The sequence below is a fragment of the Saccopteryx bilineata genome, chromosome 2, assembly GCF_036850765.1.
Source record: "Saccopteryx bilineata isolate mSacBil1 chromosome 2, mSacBil1_pri_phased_curated, whole genome shotgun sequence".
NCBI classification, from domain to species: domain Eukaryota; kingdom Metazoa; phylum Chordata; class Mammalia; order Chiroptera; family Emballonuridae; genus Saccopteryx; species Saccopteryx bilineata.
Window position 1 is genome coordinate 114183206 of NC_089491.1, and position 19881 is coordinate 114203086.

Here is a 19881-nt window from a genome sequence, read left to right on the forward strand (position 1 = left end):
AACTTTTGGCTTTATATCATATTCCCATGCTTCCTAGGCATTCAATAAACATGGGACTCTACTTAGACCCTATTTACACTTCCTTGCTTGTACCCCCACCTGCAGAACACACATGCACACACATGCATGCACATTTGTGTATGGGGCCAGTAAACCACAGGCAGAATTCAAAGGGCTTTGTTTCCCTGCCTGTGTCTCAGTTATGACTCTGGCCATTTGGAGGAGGCACTGTCATTTTCACACCTGTGAATAACTGAAGCTTCAGATACAACCTCTGCTTTTGGATATAATGAAAAGAGCAGTTATTTCACAGCAGTCTCTCTCTTGCTAACTAACATGTTATAACTTTAGAGTACCATCTTTCACAGGAGAAATAATTGTACCACCATACTCCTTATTTTCTACCTTAAATCTCTTTTAAGATTTGGAATTTTTATTGTGCTAGTTATATTCTTTCTTTGCTGTATTGTTCATGGAATTCTTTATGTAGTATCAATCCACAAGTGTTTATTGTGCACCTACATATACCTACTATAGTGCTGTGCATTATTTACAAAGAAGGCACTGTTGTTTTCAAAGTATATTATGGTTGATCTTTAATAACCTCTTTAAAATGTTGGTTGAATCAATAGCTTGTGTTCCTTCTTGTTATTTAGATGGAAGTGAGAATGTGACAGGATTGGACCTTTCAGATTTTCCAGCATTAGCAGACCGAAACAGAAGGGAAGGAAGTGGTAACCCAACTCCATTAATAAACCCCTTGGCTGGAAGAGCTCCTTATGGTAATTAAACTTTTTGATGGTAACGAATGGAAACTTTTCCATTGCACACTCATACCCACATATACATGCTCTTTAATCAGAGTAGTGTATTTTGTCAGAGTTGATATACCCAAAGTGATTTTTTTTTCTCCCAGAATATCATCATAGCAAAGTTCAATGGGAAAACTTGTTTGTACAGAAACCCCAAAAGAAAGTCCTCATTAGTATTCAGAAGTTATTCTTCTGGAAGTTCTGCCTTGATAAACCTTCATGATTATTTTGTGATCTGCCTTTTATTAAGTCATCACACATTTTTTAAAATAATATATCCGTAGTGATTAATAATGACTGATCATACAGTAAAGATTTTTTCTAAATGAGTTTCTTAACCTCCACACTATTGACATTTGGGTCAAATAATTTCCTGTAAATGAGGGGCTGCCCTGTACATTATGGAATATTTAGCAACATTCCTGGCCTCTGCCTACTGGATGCCTGTATTACCCCTACCTGTCTCCCTCCCCCCATTGTGACAACCACAGATGTCTCCATAACTGACAAGTGTGTGGGAGAAAAAATTGCCTCCTGTTGAGAACTGCTACTCCTGGGTCATGTATAGTTTATCTGGACTCTTGGTCACCATTAAAATATTTCACTCTAATAAGAAATTTGGCTAATACATGCTAAATGAAAAGAAGAGGGGGACTTGAATACACACAGGTGCAGTAACAATTTAGACATGGAAATTATGTAAGTGCAACATAGCTATATTCTTTTTATTCTTTGCACATAGTTGTTTTCTTTTGGGAGAACCTGATAGAGACTAGTATCAGAAAACTGAACTTAGAGGGATCAGTTCATTACTCTAAAAACTGTTTTTTCTCATTTTCAATCTGGAAGGATTTCTATGCCTTTCAGAATATGAATACAAATAACTATATGAAGAAGAAAAAATTTTATTGTTCATATTCTAAAGTTTCCAAATCACTCTTCCAAAAATGACAAAAAGTGATCTGCTCTGGAAGTTGAGTACCTAGCACTTGATTCTCAGTTCAGACTCTAATGTTCTTAACCTTTCCTCATAGGTCCATTTTTTCATCCCTTTAATCATTCCCGTTGCCCTCCTTGGACCATCTCTAGTTTCTCCATATCGTTCTTGAATGTGGAGCCCCAAACTGGATATTGTTCTCCAATAAGGGCCTGACTAATGCCAAGTATAGTGGGAGGATTACTCCCCAGTTCTTGCATGTTTTACATCTATTACATGGAGTCCAAGAAAATCTGAAATAATATGGAATTGTTTAATAATTGATTGCAATTTGCTCACTCTGTAAGTCACTTTCAAGTAGAATATGACATGTTCTTTTAAATTTTATTTTATTTATATTTGACAAATAACTGATTCACTTGACAATATAGAAATAATAGCTAGTCAAATATTTAAATAAAGCAAGCTTTTAAACCAAAAATGTTAATAATTATTACCAGTATCAAATTGTGTTTTAATCATCTGTATATGACATTAGGTTAGAATGATAGAATTACCACTTATTTCCCTTGTATTATTTTGTGTATGGAATTATTATTAATATATAAAAATTTTGTTCTTCATTGTTATCCTGAATACTAATTTTTTTGAAGTATGCTTTCAGAGCAAAATAAGATCCTTTGGGTATATTATCATGAGGGAAGTTAACTTTTTATAATTTTTAGCAAAATATTATAAATATCAATTGCAATTCTTTGGATTATTTTCATTACATAGTTGGAATGGTAACAAAACCAGCAAATGAGCAATCCCAGGATTTCTCAATACACAATGAAGATTTTCCAGCATTACCTGGTTCCAGCTATAAAGATCCAACATCAAGTAATGATGACAGTAAATCTGTAAGTAACTGAGAATTATATATGTTAGTGATGTAGTTATTTCCCTTCAGATTTCTCTTATATTAACAGTTTTATATACTGTGTTAAGGACTTACTAAATACTATTACAAAATTGTTTTCTTGAATTTCTGTAATAATCTAACTTCTGAAGAATGTGGAAAACCTTTATAACTTAGAAGATAGCCTATTTTTTTCCTATTTCATATAGGTTTGCAAATTTCTGTTGAACTTCTCAGAGTTAATTTAGACTTTTATTGTAGTCCCTGTCAGCTGGATCCCATGAAGTTTGATATTATAGCCTTCTAAGGAGCTGTGTTTTTCTTGAGTAAGTTTTCTCCTTGAAGAATCTTTATACACATTTTTATTCCTGTGTTGATTCAGCCAACTCAGCTTCCTCTTTCTGCCTTAATGAATATGTTTATTTCTTCCACATTTCACTGAAAATAGCTTTTTTTGTGTGATGGGAGTTTGTATAGTATTAAAATAATTGATGAAGAATATTGGGTAAGAATTAAATACAAAATTCTAAAAGTGCATATATTCTAACTTATCTTGGAGGTTTTATGGTAATAGGTTAGGTATTTAGTTTTTATTCTAAATGAAAGTATTGAAGAGTTGTAGCTTCAATTGTATCCCAAAGCATAAAGTCTAAAATAGACAATATATTTTATCTGAGATAAATAAGAATATTTTTTATACAGTCCTTTAAATGTTCAAATGTATACAATACAAAAATTATTTATATACTATAGGACAGTTGTAAAAGCAAAAAGATTTAAACAGGTAATAATTTACTACTAATTTAAATTTAATAATGAATAGAAATGTACTAATATGTGAATTTGAAATGTATACATTTAACAAATTTTAATGTTACATTTAATTTTTTTCATGTTAGAATTTGAATACATCTGGCAAGACAACTTCAAGTACAGATGGACCCAAATTCCCTGGAGATAAAAGTTCAACAACACAAAATAATAACCAGCAGAAAAAAGGGATCCAGGTGTTACCTGATGGTGGGACTTCATAAAATATGTCACTGATACTATAGAATTTATTTTCTTGACTTTTTCATCAAAGATAAAAAATGATTATGTTCTTCTTCTCCAGGTCGGGTTACTAACATTCCTCAAGGGATGGTGACGGACCAATTTGGAATGATTGGCCTGTTAACATTTATCAGGGCAGCAGAGACAGACCCAGGAATGGTACATCTTGCATTAGGAAGTGACTTAACAACATTAGGCCTCAATCTGAACTCTCCTGAGTGAGTTTGTTGGGTTTTTTTCCTTCCACATTTGTACATAAGACCTCCCTGTAAATTTTCAGTTTTTAATTTCATGTCATCAAATTATATCTTCTGATGCCACTGATTGTTGCTGTTCTCTGCTCACTCTTGGGTCATTGCCTCTTTTATTAGGTACTGTATCATTGTCACTTTACAGTATTATTCCTCTTACAATTTGTCAGTTTCAACACATGTATGATGCTTCCAAATCCTGAAATCTCAGCTCCTTGAATTTTTCTCCTCCAAAAATTTTACCCTCTAGCATACCTCACCTACTCACTTCTTTAGTCATTCTTTTAACCCTGATGTTATTAGTAACTTTAGTTTTTCTGAAATTTTAAGTCTGTACTCCTGTGCCGCTTCCTATTTTCTACCTTTCTCCCTCTAGTATTGGATTCTGTAATTGTTTTGACTCTGTCGGGACCTTTAGTCCATTCTTTTACTTTTTCATTGTTCCTAATCATTCCTGTCTCCTTTTCCTACAGTGAACTTACTTCCTTTTTACCCAGTTAAAGTCTGTGGTCAGTCATACTGCTCAGCTACATATACCCTTGACTACTTTGCCCCTCTCCTGCTCTGTCATACTTGCATGGTAAAAACTACAACCCTGGTTATAGTCTGCCTGTTTTTGACCTGTGTTACTGAGCCTGGCGAGGGAAAAACACAACTTCACTAACAGGTTTTACTTTAGATATATAGCCAGGAACCTCAAAAGTAGGACTTTACTTCTGCCAACCATAATAATAACTGGCATGCCTAGTTCTTTTATTCTTTTCTCTCCTGTGCAACTGTTTTACACATGCCTATTCAAACCCCTAGTGATTTGTTCCCTGTTCATTAAGGATAGGAGACAGGGATTAACTCAGATGATGGCCTTGTTTTATTTCTGCTATGTTAAGAAAGCTGGAAGCAGTCAGGAGAGAATGTCAGCACAGTCTTTTCACCACAGCGTACCACTTACTACCATCTGCATCCGCTTATTTTATCTTCCACCCTGTTGCTGTAATTGATCCATTTTTTACAATTTTTTGTACTTTGTTGGATTATTTCTATCAGCATACAAATATGCTATGACTTCTTTCATGTTAAATGCTTTTTATTGATCTGACTAATGCCCCCCATTTTAATAATCTCCTTTGAAGCAAAATTCTTCAAAAGTGCTATCTCTAAATCCCATTTGTCTTCTATTCTCTGTTAAAACCATTTCAGTTAAGACTTTTGTCCCCATTACACTGAAACTGCTCTTGTTACCAGGTAACCAACATGTTATAAAATTCACTGGTCACTTCTAGGAACTTAACCTTTTGACCTATCAGCAACATTTTATTTAATGGACTCATTGCTGCATTTTTTCTCACTACTTTTAACTGCTACCATCCTGGTTTGAATCCTTATTTTCTCTTGCCAGAATTACACCATTAGTCACTAGGCATCTGATTTCTCCGGGTGCCCCCTCACAATCTCTTCTTCATATAGCAATCAGGACAGTTCTTTTTGAATAAGTCAGTCCTCTGTTCATTGCTCAGTAAGGGTTTATAGTTTCATTATGATTATGATAAAAAAAGAAAAAGGATTTTTACAGGCCTACTAAATATCTCCAAGCCCAATTTGTGTCTCTCCAGCTGTGTCACCCTTTTGCTCTGTCCCAGCTTCATTGGCCATCGTGCTGTGCTTCATACATGTCATATTGCTGCCCGAGTGGTTCTAGCAGTTTCCTTGGACTAGAATATAGAATAGTTTTTGCCAGATAAATTATGTGGTTAATTCCCTTACATTCTTTAGATATTTTTCAAATCTGACCTTTTAAATAAGACTAACTGCCCTATTTAATTATGCAACTAATCTCCCCTCCATTCCCCCTCCACTAACGTGGACTATTATTTATGCAAATTGTTTTTGTCTACCTCCCTCCAGTCCACCATTCTGAACCAGAAAGTAGGTTTCACTTTCTGTCAGTGGTCTTTGCTTTGTTTGTTGGTGTATCCCAAGCACCTGTAAACACTGCCAGGCATATAAGAAGCGCTAATTTGAACTTTTGCTTTTATTAATTATTGGTTTTTTCCTGGCCATATAAATGGGAAAGTAATTTTATTTGGTGACAATGGTATTAATGAATTCCAAGCACACACACACACACACACATCATGTATTTATAGATATCTATAGATACAGAGGTGGGCAAAAGTAGCTTTACAGTTGTTCATATAGAAAACCTTGTTGCACTTTCCTGCTGTATGTGTCATAGTAAACCCAAGAAAGCAAATAAGTAAAAAGTTACTGTTTTTGTTTTGAAGTTACTGTTTTTGCTGATTTCCTGAACTAAAATTAGAATCTTTTCTACGCTGGACTTCAGTGTTTTTTTCCCTCCCCTTTATTCAGAAATCTCTACCCCAAATTTGCATCACCCTGGGCATCTTCACCTTGTCGACCTCAAGACATAGGTAGGAGACTTCATTTGTGTTCAGACCTTTTAAAAATATATTTGTAACTGAGAATTAGTTAATAAGGTATTTTTTTTTTTTTTTATCTAGACTTCCATGTCCCATCTGAGTACTTAACGAACATTCACATTAGGGATAAGGTGAGTGTAGTTTATTATTCTACTGAGAATGAATTTATTTATTTTTTAGGTATAGACAGCACAATATTTTGAAATAATTAGTGGGGGTCTCTAGTATGCATTTTTATGTCCATTCAGTTATATATAATAATTATTTCTCTCTTTTTTTGTAATCTTAATATTTGATGAGGTTCTTGGTTGTATTTTTAAAATATTTTTAAACTATGTTAGGACTGGTAAAATATTTCTTGTACCTACTAGTAACAGGGTATAACCATAGCTGATAAGAATAAATTAACTACAAATTTAATAAATTCCCTCTGATGTTGTAATTTTATTGCTTTATCTTTTTTTTTTTTTTTTTTTTTTTTTTTTTTTTTTTTTTCATTTTTCTGAAGCTGGAAACAGGGAGAGACAGTCAGACAGACTCCCGCATGCGCCCGACCAGGATCCACCCGGCACGCCCACCAGGGGCGATGCTCTGCCCACCAGGGGGCGATGCTCTGCCCATCCTGGGCGTCGCCATGTTGCGACCAGAGCCACTCTAGCGCCTGAGGCAGAGGCCACAGAGCCATCCCCAGCGCCCGGGCCATCTTTGCTCCAATGGAGCCTTGGCTGCGGGAGGGGAACAGAGAGACAGAGAGGAAAGCGCGGCGAAGGGGTGGAGAAGCAAATGGGCGCTTCTCCTGTGTGCCCTGGCCGGGAATCGAACCCGGGTCCTCCACACGCTAGGCCGACACTCTACCGCTGAGCCAACCGGCCAGGGCTTATTGCTTTATCTTTAAGAAAGGTTTTTCTTTATAAATATTATAGAGACAGGTTTTTAATAGAACTATATATTATGTATTTAAAAACTGTTTATGACTTGGCTTTCTTTCTGAATTTTTTTTCTATTTTTGAATTACCTAAAATTGTAGCTACAAAGTAATTACCAGAGTGCAGCTTTAATTTTTTGTTTTTCTATTGAAAAAGGAAAGTGGTAAACACTTAATTTAGAGAAAAGAACTAAGATTTCATTTCTGTTAGAAATGGTATCTAGATTTTGACCTGTGAAAGGATATAGTTTATTAAAATTATATATTTGTGTTCTTCATATGTGTATGAATATCTAGTGTAAATGTCCATGTTCTACATCTGTACCGTGTGTTGTGTAGTCAAATCAATGTTGATGTTGTGGACAGGCAAGTAAAGAGATCTATTTCTCAGTATGTCTTAATACCTGAATAAGGGGGAGATAAGTATGAAAGAGAGCTAGCTATTTTTATTTTTGGAATGTTTGCAGCCACCTCCACTATAGAGCTCTTTAGCTCCAAATATCTAAGGGTTCCAGAACCATTTCTTATGCCAATTTAAGAATACTAATTTAATAAGATTTGACATATTTGAGACTGCTACCTTAATGGGGATAATATGAATGGAGAGAAAAATTAATAAATTCAGAGTGTATATCAGTTTAAATAAACATTTAGATAGAGGATTAATGTTGGTGAGTATTTAATAAAGATTTATATTAATGTGAGAATTTGAGACTGTTAAATGCACTTATGTTTTATAGTTTGGTAGGTCATTATAATGTTTCTGCTTTTTGGAGGGACCTGTAAAGTGGTCATCTTGTAGTCATTCATTTAAAGAAAATAAATAGCAATCTCTTTATGGTTTAAATTGCTGTCAGATCTGGATTCAGTTAACAGTTCCTGTAAGTCTTATGTATCAGACACTACAAGGTGTGTTCACAAATGCTTAATTTCATTTTCATTCATAGTAATCCTTAGAGATGTCATTGTCTGCGTTTCTAATTGAAATTTAGAGACTTTAAATAACTTGTACATGTTACATTAATAAGTGATGGAACGATATAAATCTTGAATATAAAGCCTGTATCTATGAGCTGTGTTTCACTATTAGTCCCACATAAGGTAATTAATAAACCCCTCAAATATATAGAACATCCAACATTGGAACTTTGCTTGGAAGTTTTCATTTAGATTTTTTCCTATTACATAAAATAGATGTACCAGAAATAAATGTTAAATGACTTTAGTAATTTAAATAATAAAACTACCCTAAGTGATGAAACTTCCTTTTAGATTATAACTACCTGTGTGATCATGTACTAACAGTTATCTGCTACAAAGAGAAGTATTTCTATTTTCTTTCTATTTTTACTTTAGTGGTAGCAATTATGTATTAGGATTTTCAGGCTTGTTTTATATTCCAGAATAATTTATTTCTCTTTTCCAGCTGGCTGCAATAAAACTTGGCCGATATGGAGAAGACCTTCTCTTCTATCTCTATTACATGAATGGAGGAGATGTATTACAACTTCTAGCTGCAGTAGAGCTGTATGTTCAAAGTATTTTTAAACATTTTTGTTTTATAGTGGATCTTGTTTATTCTGAAAGCTGCTTTTTTTGAAAAAGAGTGATAATGGCTATAGTTTTTGTCTTTTGTTTTTAAAGTGGGAATATTTCTCTATTAAGAAATTTAAGTTGGTCCTGGCTAGCTGGCTCAATGGACAGAGCATTGGCCTGGCATACAGACATCCTGAGTTTGATCCCTGGTCAGGGCACACATGAGAAGCAACCATCTGCTTTTCCTCCCCTCCCAGTCCCTCTCTTTCTTCTCTCTTCCCCTCTTGTAGTCAATGGCTTGATTGGTTCGACTGTCAGCCCCAGGCAACTGAGGATAGCTGTGTTGATTTGAGCAATGGCCCCAGATGGGGGTTGTTGGTGGATCCCAGTTGGGGCACATATGGGAGTCTGTCGCCTCTCCTCTCCTCTCACTTAAAAGAAAAAAAGAAATTTAAGTTATTTTTATATTTAGTAAAAGTTAATTTAGATTGAAATCTTCGACTGCCATGGCTTCATAATCACTGTATACATAAAAAGAAGAATTTGAAACTTAACCCTAAGTTTATAAGAAGCCCAAACACAGAGTTGCTTTGAATCAGGAATTTGGTGACTAATTTTTATAAATATATGAAGTATAAGGTATGGTTCATACCTGTGGCTCTTCTCACTCCCTGTGGAACCACATAGGTTAATGACAGTGAGTTTTCATCGTTTAATAAACATTTACTAAATATTAAATGGTCAAGTCACAGAACATATTTCTTGTATGTTTTGAAGTATTGTTAAATAAAGTCCGTATTCATTATCATGAGCCTACCAGCCAACTAAATTTATTCTTAAGATGTTGGTTCATTGGATATGTTTTTTTCCTGAGCATTTCTGTTTTTACCTGATGTCCTAAGAATAAAACGTTGTAATTATTTGTATCTCCAGTTGGTAACATATTAGTCATTCTAATCTATAGAGAGTGAAATACTAAAAATTTGTTATAATTGGGAGGACATTTTACAGATTTTAAGGGTTTTTTTGTATTATTCTGAAGTTGGAAATGGGGAGGCAGTCAGACAGACTCCCGCATGCGCCTGACTGGGATCCACCCGGCATGCCCACCAGGGGGCGATGCTCTGCCCATCTGGGGCAGAGGCCATGGAGCCATCCTCAGTGCCCAGGCCAACTTTGCTCCAATGGAGCCTCGGCTGTGGGAGGGGAAGAGAGACAGAGAGGAAGGAGAGGGGGAGGGGTGGAGAAGCAGATGGGCGCTTCCTGGCCGGGAATCGAACCCGGGACTCCTGCACACCAGGCCAACGCTCTACCACTGAGCCAACCGGCCAGGGCCCAGATTTTAAATATTTGATGGCCCTGGCCGGTTTGCCCAGTGGTAGAGTGTCAGCTGGCGTGTGGAAGTCCTGGGTTTGATTTCTGGTCAGGGCACACAGGAGAAGTGACCATCTGCTTCTCTACCCCTCCCCCACTTCTGTTCTCTCTCTGTCTCCCTCCCCCCCCAACCCACCTCCCGCCTGCAGACATGGCTCGATTGGCTCAAGTGAGTTGGCTCCAGGTGCTGAGGATGGCTCCATGGCCACACCTCTGGCACTAAAATAGCTTGGTTGCGGAGCAACAGAGCAATGGCCTTAGAGCAGCAGAGCTGCAGCCTCAGACAAGGGGTTGCTGGGTGGATCCCAGTCGGAGCACATGCAGAAGTTTGTCTCTCTGCCTCCTTGTCTCTCACTTAATAATTTTAAAAAACAAAGTTATTTTATAATATGCCTTACAACATTTCTATAAATGGCCTTGAGTCAGATACCAAATGTAAAATTTACTGTGTTGATAATAAATTGTTTTCTTATTTCTCAGTTGAAAATTTGTTTTTGCCCATATTCTTTTCACATTTTTTGTAAGACTAATTGCTAACTGTTCCTTTTCAGTTATTTATAAGTACATAAATTCATTCATTTATCCATTCATCACTGTCAGTTTTGTCCCATATTTTATGTGTAAAATTATTTCATAGTATTGGTAGGAAGTTATTTGTTTACATGGAGGTTTTATATGAATTTAGACATTCATTTAATTCAAATAAACATTAAATTTAGTTCCATACAAAATAATTAAAATAGTTGGAGTTTTTGTTTGTTTTAATATCTCAATTTCTGTTAAATATTAAGAACAAGAAAGGAGTGAAGTTTCTGGAACACAGTGTATCTTTATTTGGTCTGCCTAATATTTTATCTCATAGAGCTTTTATAATCTTGTTTTGTTTGCATAAAAAGTTTCTTCACTTAAGAAATGATGTCTGTATTTTTAAAGAGTGGGTTTTGTACAAATTAAATTATTTTTCTGTATTTATTTTACTAGTATTATATTTAATAACATAAAAGTCGGGATAAAGAAGCATTCATATTTATGTATTTTATGTATAGTTTTATATGAGAAAAGTTTTATAAAATGTGAGCCACAGGAAAAATTAATTGTCTTTTTCTGTTAAAAATTGAAGATTTAACCGTGATTGGAGATACCACAAAGAAGAACGAGTATGGATTACCAGGGCACCAGGCATGGAGCCAACAATGAAAACCAATACATATGAGAGGGGAACATATTACTTCTTTGACTGTCTTAACTGGAGGAAAGTAGCTAAGGTATATTTTTTTCCATGTGCAAATGTGTAAATCTGGACTTTAAAAACAAGTAACCTCTATTGTCTGTTGATGTGTACAAATACACTCATTCCAGTAATATGCCAGATATTTGCTAAGTCTTTTGCTCTACATCCTTGGCTTGATTTAACTCAAGGAGGATAAGTAGAAACAGTTCGTTTCACCCACAGTTAGAAAAATGATTGAACTCGGTAAGAAATTTTTGTAATTTTTCAGAAGCCTTGATAACGTTTGAAATATTTTTGTTTCTACTCAGTTGTAAAATAAAGATACCATTGTGCAATCCCAGTCATGTATTCTTATATTATTATTACTTTTAATTGAGCAAGTATGAGATTGTCCTAAAACCAGTATATAAACAGATAAAGGCTTTTTAAAACACACTCATTGAAGAAAAGATGCTTGAGTTTTGTAACAGAAGAAAAATATTTCTTGACAATTTATTGTAATATTTTTTTTAGTTGGTTCGTTTGAGTCAGTTTACTAAACTGATAAAAAGGGTAAATATTATAAGAAAACAATTTTAAATGCCAGATATTTGTCACAAAATAAAATGTTTTACATCACAAGATTCCATATAAAACTTGAAAAAAGAAATAGAAAATAATGAGCCCAACAACAAAACGCCAAAACAAGACATGTACAGGAGATTAAATATTTTTTAATTATTATTTTTTGGGTGGCTCAATAGTAAATGTCATTACTTCTCAGATCAAGTCTGTATACCACTGTACACTGTATTTGAGTTATTTTAACATTTCTAATTATTATGTATATCTTGATTTCAAAAGGTAGATCCATGCCTTAATCTTTTAGTTAAGTAGAAATAATTAAACTCATTACAAATAGTACATAAGACATTGTGTGTGGTACCTGTTCTTTAAGAAGTGTAGTGTAATAGAAAGCCATAGTCTTTGTGACATGGATTTGAATTTAACTTCTGTTTCTGCTATTCATGCTTTCACCTTGTGCAAGCTTCTTGATTTTTTAAATCAAAATATTTGCCTCTAGGTTGTCATGAAATTTAAATGTGAGTACACAAACACATTTACACTAACTATAGTGTTTGGCAAATATTAAGTATTTGATATATGAGAGTAGTAGTTGTGGGAGTTTGTTTCTGTCATCACTGTTAAAAATGATAATTGATTGTTAGGTTAGGTCAGTAGTTTTCAAATTTTAGCTCACATCAAAATTACCTAGAGATCTTTACACAAATTGCTTGGCCATACCTCCATTGTTTCTGATTGAGTAAGTCTGGAGATGGGATCTGGGAATTTGCATTTCTGGTAAGTTCTGAAGTGATGCCAACGATGGTGCTGGTCATTGTCTGGAGCCATACTCCAGTGAAACTGGAGAAACTCTCAGTGGTTGATTCTATAGGAGAGAAAGTGTCTTTGGAGGACAAAAAGTTCTGTTAGGAAATAAATGAAGTTTTGTCATTCACTTGAAGCTTTTTGCTCAGTATCATTGCAGATTAGTCCAAATTTAGTGTATGCAAAAAAGAGTGGATGTTTGAAGTAGACAGAAGTATAATTTTAGATAAATTTTAGTCCAGTATATGTGAAGAAATTAATTCGAGAAAAATATCAGTTTTCCATAGAACTAAGTTCTCCTCATAAAGTTAAATATTCAGAAACAGCTTTAATAGGGCCCCTTTATTCTGTCACAAAAGCAGTTCCTTAGGTAAATGTCATTTTAAAGATTATTGTGTGTATGTGTGTACACATGCTTACCAAATAATAATTTTACCCAATTTTATCTCACCTTTCCTTATAGTTGAGCTTTTCCTAACCTTTAATCTTTAAAGTTTTTAGCAGTCAAGTAGGAAATGAATTTTGGGAAATATCATTAACATAATTCCCTAAGAAATATCACTTGAAGTAATTTGCTGGCCACTTGCACTGAAATTGTTCAACAAATTTTTTTCATAGAGATGAAGGCAAAAAGAATTATTGGTTTCTATCGAATAGTAATTTATTTTGGTTGTATTAAATACAGGTTCATAAACTTAAAACTTAAGTTGTATTCACAGAGTAAACTTTTTACAAAGACTTGTGTTTTTTAAAAGCTGTTTTCAGTATTTTTCTAGAAACTGAATTAGAAATTTAGTTTCATTTGTTAACAAAGTTTCATTATACCACAGAAAATCTATTAAAATGCCATGTCCAAAGTTAATTTTAAAGTCCCCATCTGTAAAGTAGGTATGGCTTACTATTCACAGGTAAAGAACATGAATTAAATATCTTCAACTCATTCATTGTAAGAAACCGGCAGTATGAATTAATATTATAAATAATAACTTGATGTTATCATAGTGTTTTGAACAGTATTAACCTGATTTGACCAGAATCAGGTCTCCATTTAGAATATCTTGTATATGAGGTTCTTCCTTTCTCTTGTGCAAATCACTTAATATTTTTAGAGAAATTAAGAGTTGTATTATTAAACAAAGGATTAGGTAATTTAAGTCAAAAGTAATATTTCTTATCCCCTAAAAATCCTAATCGAGTTTTAGGATGCTGCCCATTATTTATTTAAAGAATTTCCTGGCCTGGCCTCTGGTAGCTCAGTGGATAGAGCAGGTGTCCCTAAACTGCGGCCCCCTGAGGCCATTTATCCGGCCCCTGCCGCACTTCCGGAAGGGGCACCTCTTTCATTGGTGGTCAGTGAGAGGAGCACTGTATGTGGCAGCTCTCCAGTGGTCTGAGGGACAGTGAACTGGCCCCCTGTGAAAAAAGTTTGGGGACCCCTGGGATAGAGCATTGACCTGAAATGCTGAGGTTGCTGGTTCAAAACCCTGGGCTTACCCAGTTTTTTGCACATATAACAACCAATCAATGAACAACTAAAGTGAAGAACTATAAGTTGGTAGTTTTCATTTCTGCCACCTCCTCTCTGAAAGATCAATAAATAAAATTTTTTATAAAAAATTTCCTGCCTGACCTGTGGTGGTGTGGTGGATAAAGTATGGACTAGAATGCCAAGTTCTCCAGTTCAAAGTCCCAGATTTCACCTATCAAGGCACATATGAGAAGCAACTATGAATTGGTGCTTCTCCCCCACCCCACCCCCACCTATCTCTCTCTCTCACTTTCTCTTTTTCTCTCTCACCCTCACTAAAATGAATAAAATCTTTTAAAATATCTAGAACTCTAACCTTTTAAATCATTAAAGTATAATCTGAAATCTTTTTTCCATTAAACCAAATATATACATAGATCCTCTAATACCTAGTCTTTGAATACTTCAAAAATTAAATATTCTGTTCCATAAGAAAATGAAAAAACCTTGTGTTTATTAATTCATCAGTCATTAATTACATACCTGCTTGGGGCCTGGCACTCTTCTAGGCAGTAAGTAGTGGTATTTAAAATGAAACATCCTTCTTGCCCTACAGATTATACAGAAGTGTACATATGTGTTGTGTGTGAACATGTAACAATCATGTAAAGGAAATGTAATCAACAATCAAAGTTAGAGAATAAAGAAATACCAGTGTATTGTAAGCTTTTTGTATTTTAAGAATAAAAGTACATAGAAAATAAACCAAAAAAATTTTTTAAATGGGAGACAAAATTTGACCTATTTAATTTCTAAATCTGATATGTAGGTTTTTGAGAACTTAATTATTAAATGTGTTTCCTAGGTTTAAACTGATCTTTTTTTTTAACATATAGGGAAAAAAATATGCATTGACGAAGTTACTCTAGTTTAAATTCTAGTAATAGAATGTAGTGTGCCAGTGTACAATGACAAGGACAGAATAAACAAAATTTTAATTTTTATAACTTCAGTAGTGGGATATGTATGTCACACAGATGAACTTTTTACCTTATAAGTACATGTAATTCAGAACTAAAATGCTAATTTTAATTTCTAAGGAATGAAAACAAGAAGATACTTTCTTCACTAATTTGGATATTTATCTTGAAGCCAGTTAATAAATTCTCTTACAGCTTTAGATAAGCAGGAAGAGAGTGGTGCTTACTCAGTGCCTTAGGGAGAGCTGTGGTGATTGTGATGGTAATTATGGTACTTGCTTGTTCTTTTTTACTGATAAACAACCACTGTGCTTTAATTACTCTACAAACCCTATATGGTGAACCTTTTAAGATTAAAGTTATCACAGAGTGCCTTCTTTATAAACATTTGTTAGTGGACTGAATTTTTTCAACATTATTTCTAGGGTAGTTGGTCTAATGAAGTGATTTTGTTTCAGATCTCAGGCTAAAAATATTAAAAAGATTGTGTTATGCTACAAAAGTTATGGACTTTTGGGTTACATAGGTCTGGATTCTATTCCTAGACCTGGTAGTTATGACTTGGGCAACTTACTTGTGAGCCACATTTTCTTAGGGTGCAAAATGAAGATAATCATAAAGATTAGAATGAAAATCAGCTGTATCTCTAATTTTGACCTGTATTAGGCTTTCAAGATACTGTTATTTGTATAACTGTTAATGTAATTAATATGTTTAAATATTAAATATTTGGTTCTGTACCTCAAAACTTAATCATGACCTCGGTTTTCATTTTAATTTAATAGTGAAATTTTCCCTTAGTTTAATAATGGAAACATTCATTATGGAATCAATTCAAAACAAGGCAGCTAAGGTAAAATATGGTAATCCATAGTACTAACATTACTTGTTGGCTTTCTTTAATGCATAATACATATTAAGGCTCATAATTTTTAAAATGATATCAACTGAAATAGTTTGTACTCACTGAATTCAGGTTGTAGAATTAGTGACTTTAAAACCACTTGCTCTTTGGATTTGCAAAGCTATGTTTTTTAATTTTAATATATAAAATGGCATTGCACTCTTTTTGATCTTGGGGAAGTGTGAAAAATGTCTTCAAAATTCTTAAATTTTAAAACACATAAAGTTAAAGTAGTATTTTGAAAGTTTAATTGAAATGGACTGTGCAGTTTGCTTTCAGATGTGCCAGCAGCAGCCTCAGTAGTTGGGTGGCAGTTACTTCTCAGGGTTTTGGGTTTGTGGAATGGAAAGTCTGGAGATGTATGAGTTTTAAAATCATTGTTTTCCTGATGTTTTAATGAGGTTAGAAAAACTTTGCATGTTTTTATATAAGACAAATTGGGAAATGATTTCTAAACATTTTTCATGAAAATAAATTTTTATATTTTATACTTCATTGAAGGAGGCTTTACTTGGAAATATTCTACAATTTGTGTTTTTATTAGTGATACAGTAATTGCTCCTTCAAAGTTTTATTTTCAAGCAAAAGCATAAAATTTTTATCATAAAATAGAGGTTTATGAGAAGTCTCTGACTTGCACACAGAAAATCTGTTTTTGTATTTATTAGAAACTACAGCACATTTTTATTCAAGCTATTCTTTTAAGGGAAAAACAAGTTGGTATATCTGTGTCTGTGATCATTCTCATGGATATAGGTATTTTGTTCATATAATAAAATATGTTTAGTGAAAACTTTGAGAACAAAGGGAGAGGAAGTCATCTAAATTCTTAAATTTGGTTTTATAGGAGTTCCATTTGGAATATGACAAATTAGAAGAACGGCCTCACCTGCCATCCACCTTCAACTACAACCCTGCTCAGCAAGCCTTCTAAAAAAAGACTTCCCTTTTCTTGGGGTATGGCTGTCTCAGCACAATACTCAACATAACTGCAGAACTGATGTGGCTCAGGCACCCTGGTTTTAATTCCTTGAGGATTTGGCAATTGGCTTATACAAAGGGTCACCATTTGAGGTCCTGCCTTACTAATTATGTGCTGCCCAACAACTAAATTTGTAATTTGTTTTTCTCTAGTTCGAGCAGGGTCTGAATTTTTTCATTTATTTTCTTTTTTGCCAGCAGACAGACTTGGGTCTATAAAGACAAGCAAGTACACTGACAGAAGTTTACCATTTAGTTTTAAAATGTAAAAAAGAAAATCCACAAAAGACTCAACAAAATTAGACCACAAAATTTGCATTGTTCATTGTAGCACTATTGGTAATAAAATAACAAATGTTTGTGCATTTTTATGTGAAGATCCTTCTCGTATTTCATTTGGAAAGATGAGCAAGGTCTGCTTCCTTCATTTTACTTCCCCTTCTGTTTTTGAAAGGCAGTTTCGCCAAGCTTAATGCAAGAGTATCTGACTGTTTAGAAGAAAGATATTGCCACAATCTCTGGATGGTTTCCAGGGTTGTGTTATTACTGAGCTTCATCTTTCCAGAATGAGCAAAACACTGTCCAGTCTTTGTTACGATTTTGTAATAAATGTGTACATTTTTTTTAAATTTTTGGACATCACATGAATAAAGGTATGTATGTACGAATGTGTATATATTATATATATGACATCTATTTTGGAAAATGTTTGCCCTGCTGTACCTCATTTTTAGGAGGTGTGCATGGATGCAATATATGAAAATGGGACATTCTGGAACTGCTGGTCAGGGGACTTTGTCGCCCTGTGCACTAAAGGGCCAGATTTTCAGCAGCCAAGGACATCCATACCCAAGTGAATGTGATGGGACTTAAAGAAGTGAACTGAGACAATTCACTCTGGCTGTTTGAATAGCAGCGTTTCATAGGAAGAGAAAAAAAAAGATCAATCTTGTATTTTCTGACCACATAAAGGCTTCTTCTCTTTGTAATAAAGTAGAAAAGCTCTCCTCACTGCAGTGTTGACTTTGATTTGAAATTGTGAAATTATTTCTTCAACATGAAAAACAGAAGCTGAAAAACCTAAAGTTTTACAAATATCAAACAATGGTGTGACTAAACATCTTATAATGTAGTTTTTCAGCTTTCAACAAATACTTTAATAGAACCATATACCATTTCACTTGTAGGTTAAAATATAGGCGTTCTTAGTTTTAACCAAGTTCAAACAGAGAAAACTTCTTAGAGTAGAGTATGGCAGCATTGGAAATAAAACTTCCTGATCACTTTTGGGACCCAATTAGAATACTTTTGACATTTATCTGTAAGAAGTACTCCTCAGTTTAAGGTAAGCCAAAAGCGTTGGCAGGCGGACTTGACCTTCAGTTTGCTGGCCTGGCTATTTCACATTTACAAGTTGATGGGTTCTCTTCTGTCCGAAGATAAACACTGTGTTAAATGTCTGAAGAGCGCAGCTATGAAAGCACAACTGAAGAGTTTAGGGTAGGGGCAGTGAGTTTTGAGCTTTACATTTTCATTTTTAAGTTGTTTTTCTGAGGACTGCAAATTTGTTGACATTTACCAAATCATATTTGAAAATGAAACATTTATGACATTCCCGTTTGTGTATCAGGAATATAAAATGACAAGATTTACCTTTTTCTATGTATTTTGGGATACAAGAAACTGACATAAAAATAACGGGATTTTTTAATCTTTCAGAGTTAAACCAAAGCATCTCTTCTATAGGAAAGTTGGCACTTACTTAATTTTATGGTTGTGGGAAAAGCTCTGCAGAACACACACCATATTTGACATGAACCACTGTCGGTCCTAGAAATCAGTTTCTTTAAGAAAAAGATTACATTTTTTCATGATATTTACTATGTGAAATGTAACTTTTCCAGCATAACCATGAGTGGTAAAAGAAAAAAGTAGAAGGGATCTTCATTCTTATGAGTACAAACAGAACAGTGTAAAGTGTCACCATAATCATGATTGGTGCTCTGTGAATGACTCAGAAAAGCAAGATAGCTCATAACAAGTGGTTTGTTGTATGGCTTCAGTTGTTTTGTTTTAATTGCCATATACAAAGTTTTACGTACATACGTTTTCAGTTTTCTTGAGTTCTTTTTAACCTGAATCATCAAAATGAGAAAACTGTTGGCCTGACCTGTGGTGGCGCAGTGGATAAAGCGTCGACCTAGAAATGCTGAGGTCGCCGGTTCGAAACCCTGGGCTTGCCTGGTCAAGGCACATATGGGAGTTGATGCTTCCAGCTCCTCCCCCCCTTCTCTCTCTCTCTGTCTCTCCTCTCTCTGTCTCTCCCTCTCCTCTCTAAAAATGAATAAATAAATTAAAAAAATGAGAAAACTGTTGCCTTGCCTGTAAACCAACTTTTTTTTTAGAGATACAGAGAGAGTCAGAGAGAGGGATAGATAGGGACAGACAGGAATGGAGAGAGATGAGAAGCATCAATCATCATTTTTCGTTGTGACACCTTAGTTGTTCATTGATTGCTTTCTCATATGTGCCTTGACCGCGGGCCTTCAGCAGACTGAGTACCCCCTTGCTCGAGCCAGCAACCTTGGGTCCAAACTGGTGAGCTTTGCCCAAACAAGATGAGCCCGCGTTTAAGCTGGCGACCTCGGGGTCTTGAACCTGGTCCTCCACATCCCAGTCCGACGTTCTATCCACTGCGCCACCACCTGGTCAGGCTAAACCA

The 19881-nt window shown here is 34.7% G+C and overlaps 1 protein-coding gene across 5 annotated transcripts in view; it reads left to right on the forward strand.

Moving 5' to 3' along the window:
- The window catches only part of CNOT2 (CCR4-NOT transcription complex subunit 2), a 128218-nt gene extending 110048 nt beyond the window's left edge, over window positions 1-18170 (forward strand). For all 5 annotated transcript variants that reach the window (XM_066257655.1, XM_066257657.1, XM_066257654.1 and 2 more), the window contains 9 exons: window positions 657-782; window positions 2527-2651; window positions 3550-3670; window positions 3765-3921; window positions 6322-6383; window positions 6474-6523; window positions 8744-8844; window positions 11348-11492; window positions 17026-18170. In XM_066257655.1, coding sequence (XP_066113752.1) covers window positions 657-782; window positions 2527-2651; window positions 3550-3670; window positions 3765-3921; window positions 6322-6383; window positions 6474-6523; window positions 8744-8844; window positions 11348-11492; window positions 17026-17112 — 974 coding nt within the window. In that variant the 3' untranslated portion in view covers window positions 17113-18170. The remainder of the gene's footprint in view (window positions 1-656; window positions 783-2526; window positions 2652-3549; window positions 3671-3764; window positions 3922-6321; window positions 6384-6473; window positions 6524-8743; window positions 8845-11347; window positions 11493-17025) is intronic.
- Window positions 18171-19881: the final 1711 nt, after the last annotated feature.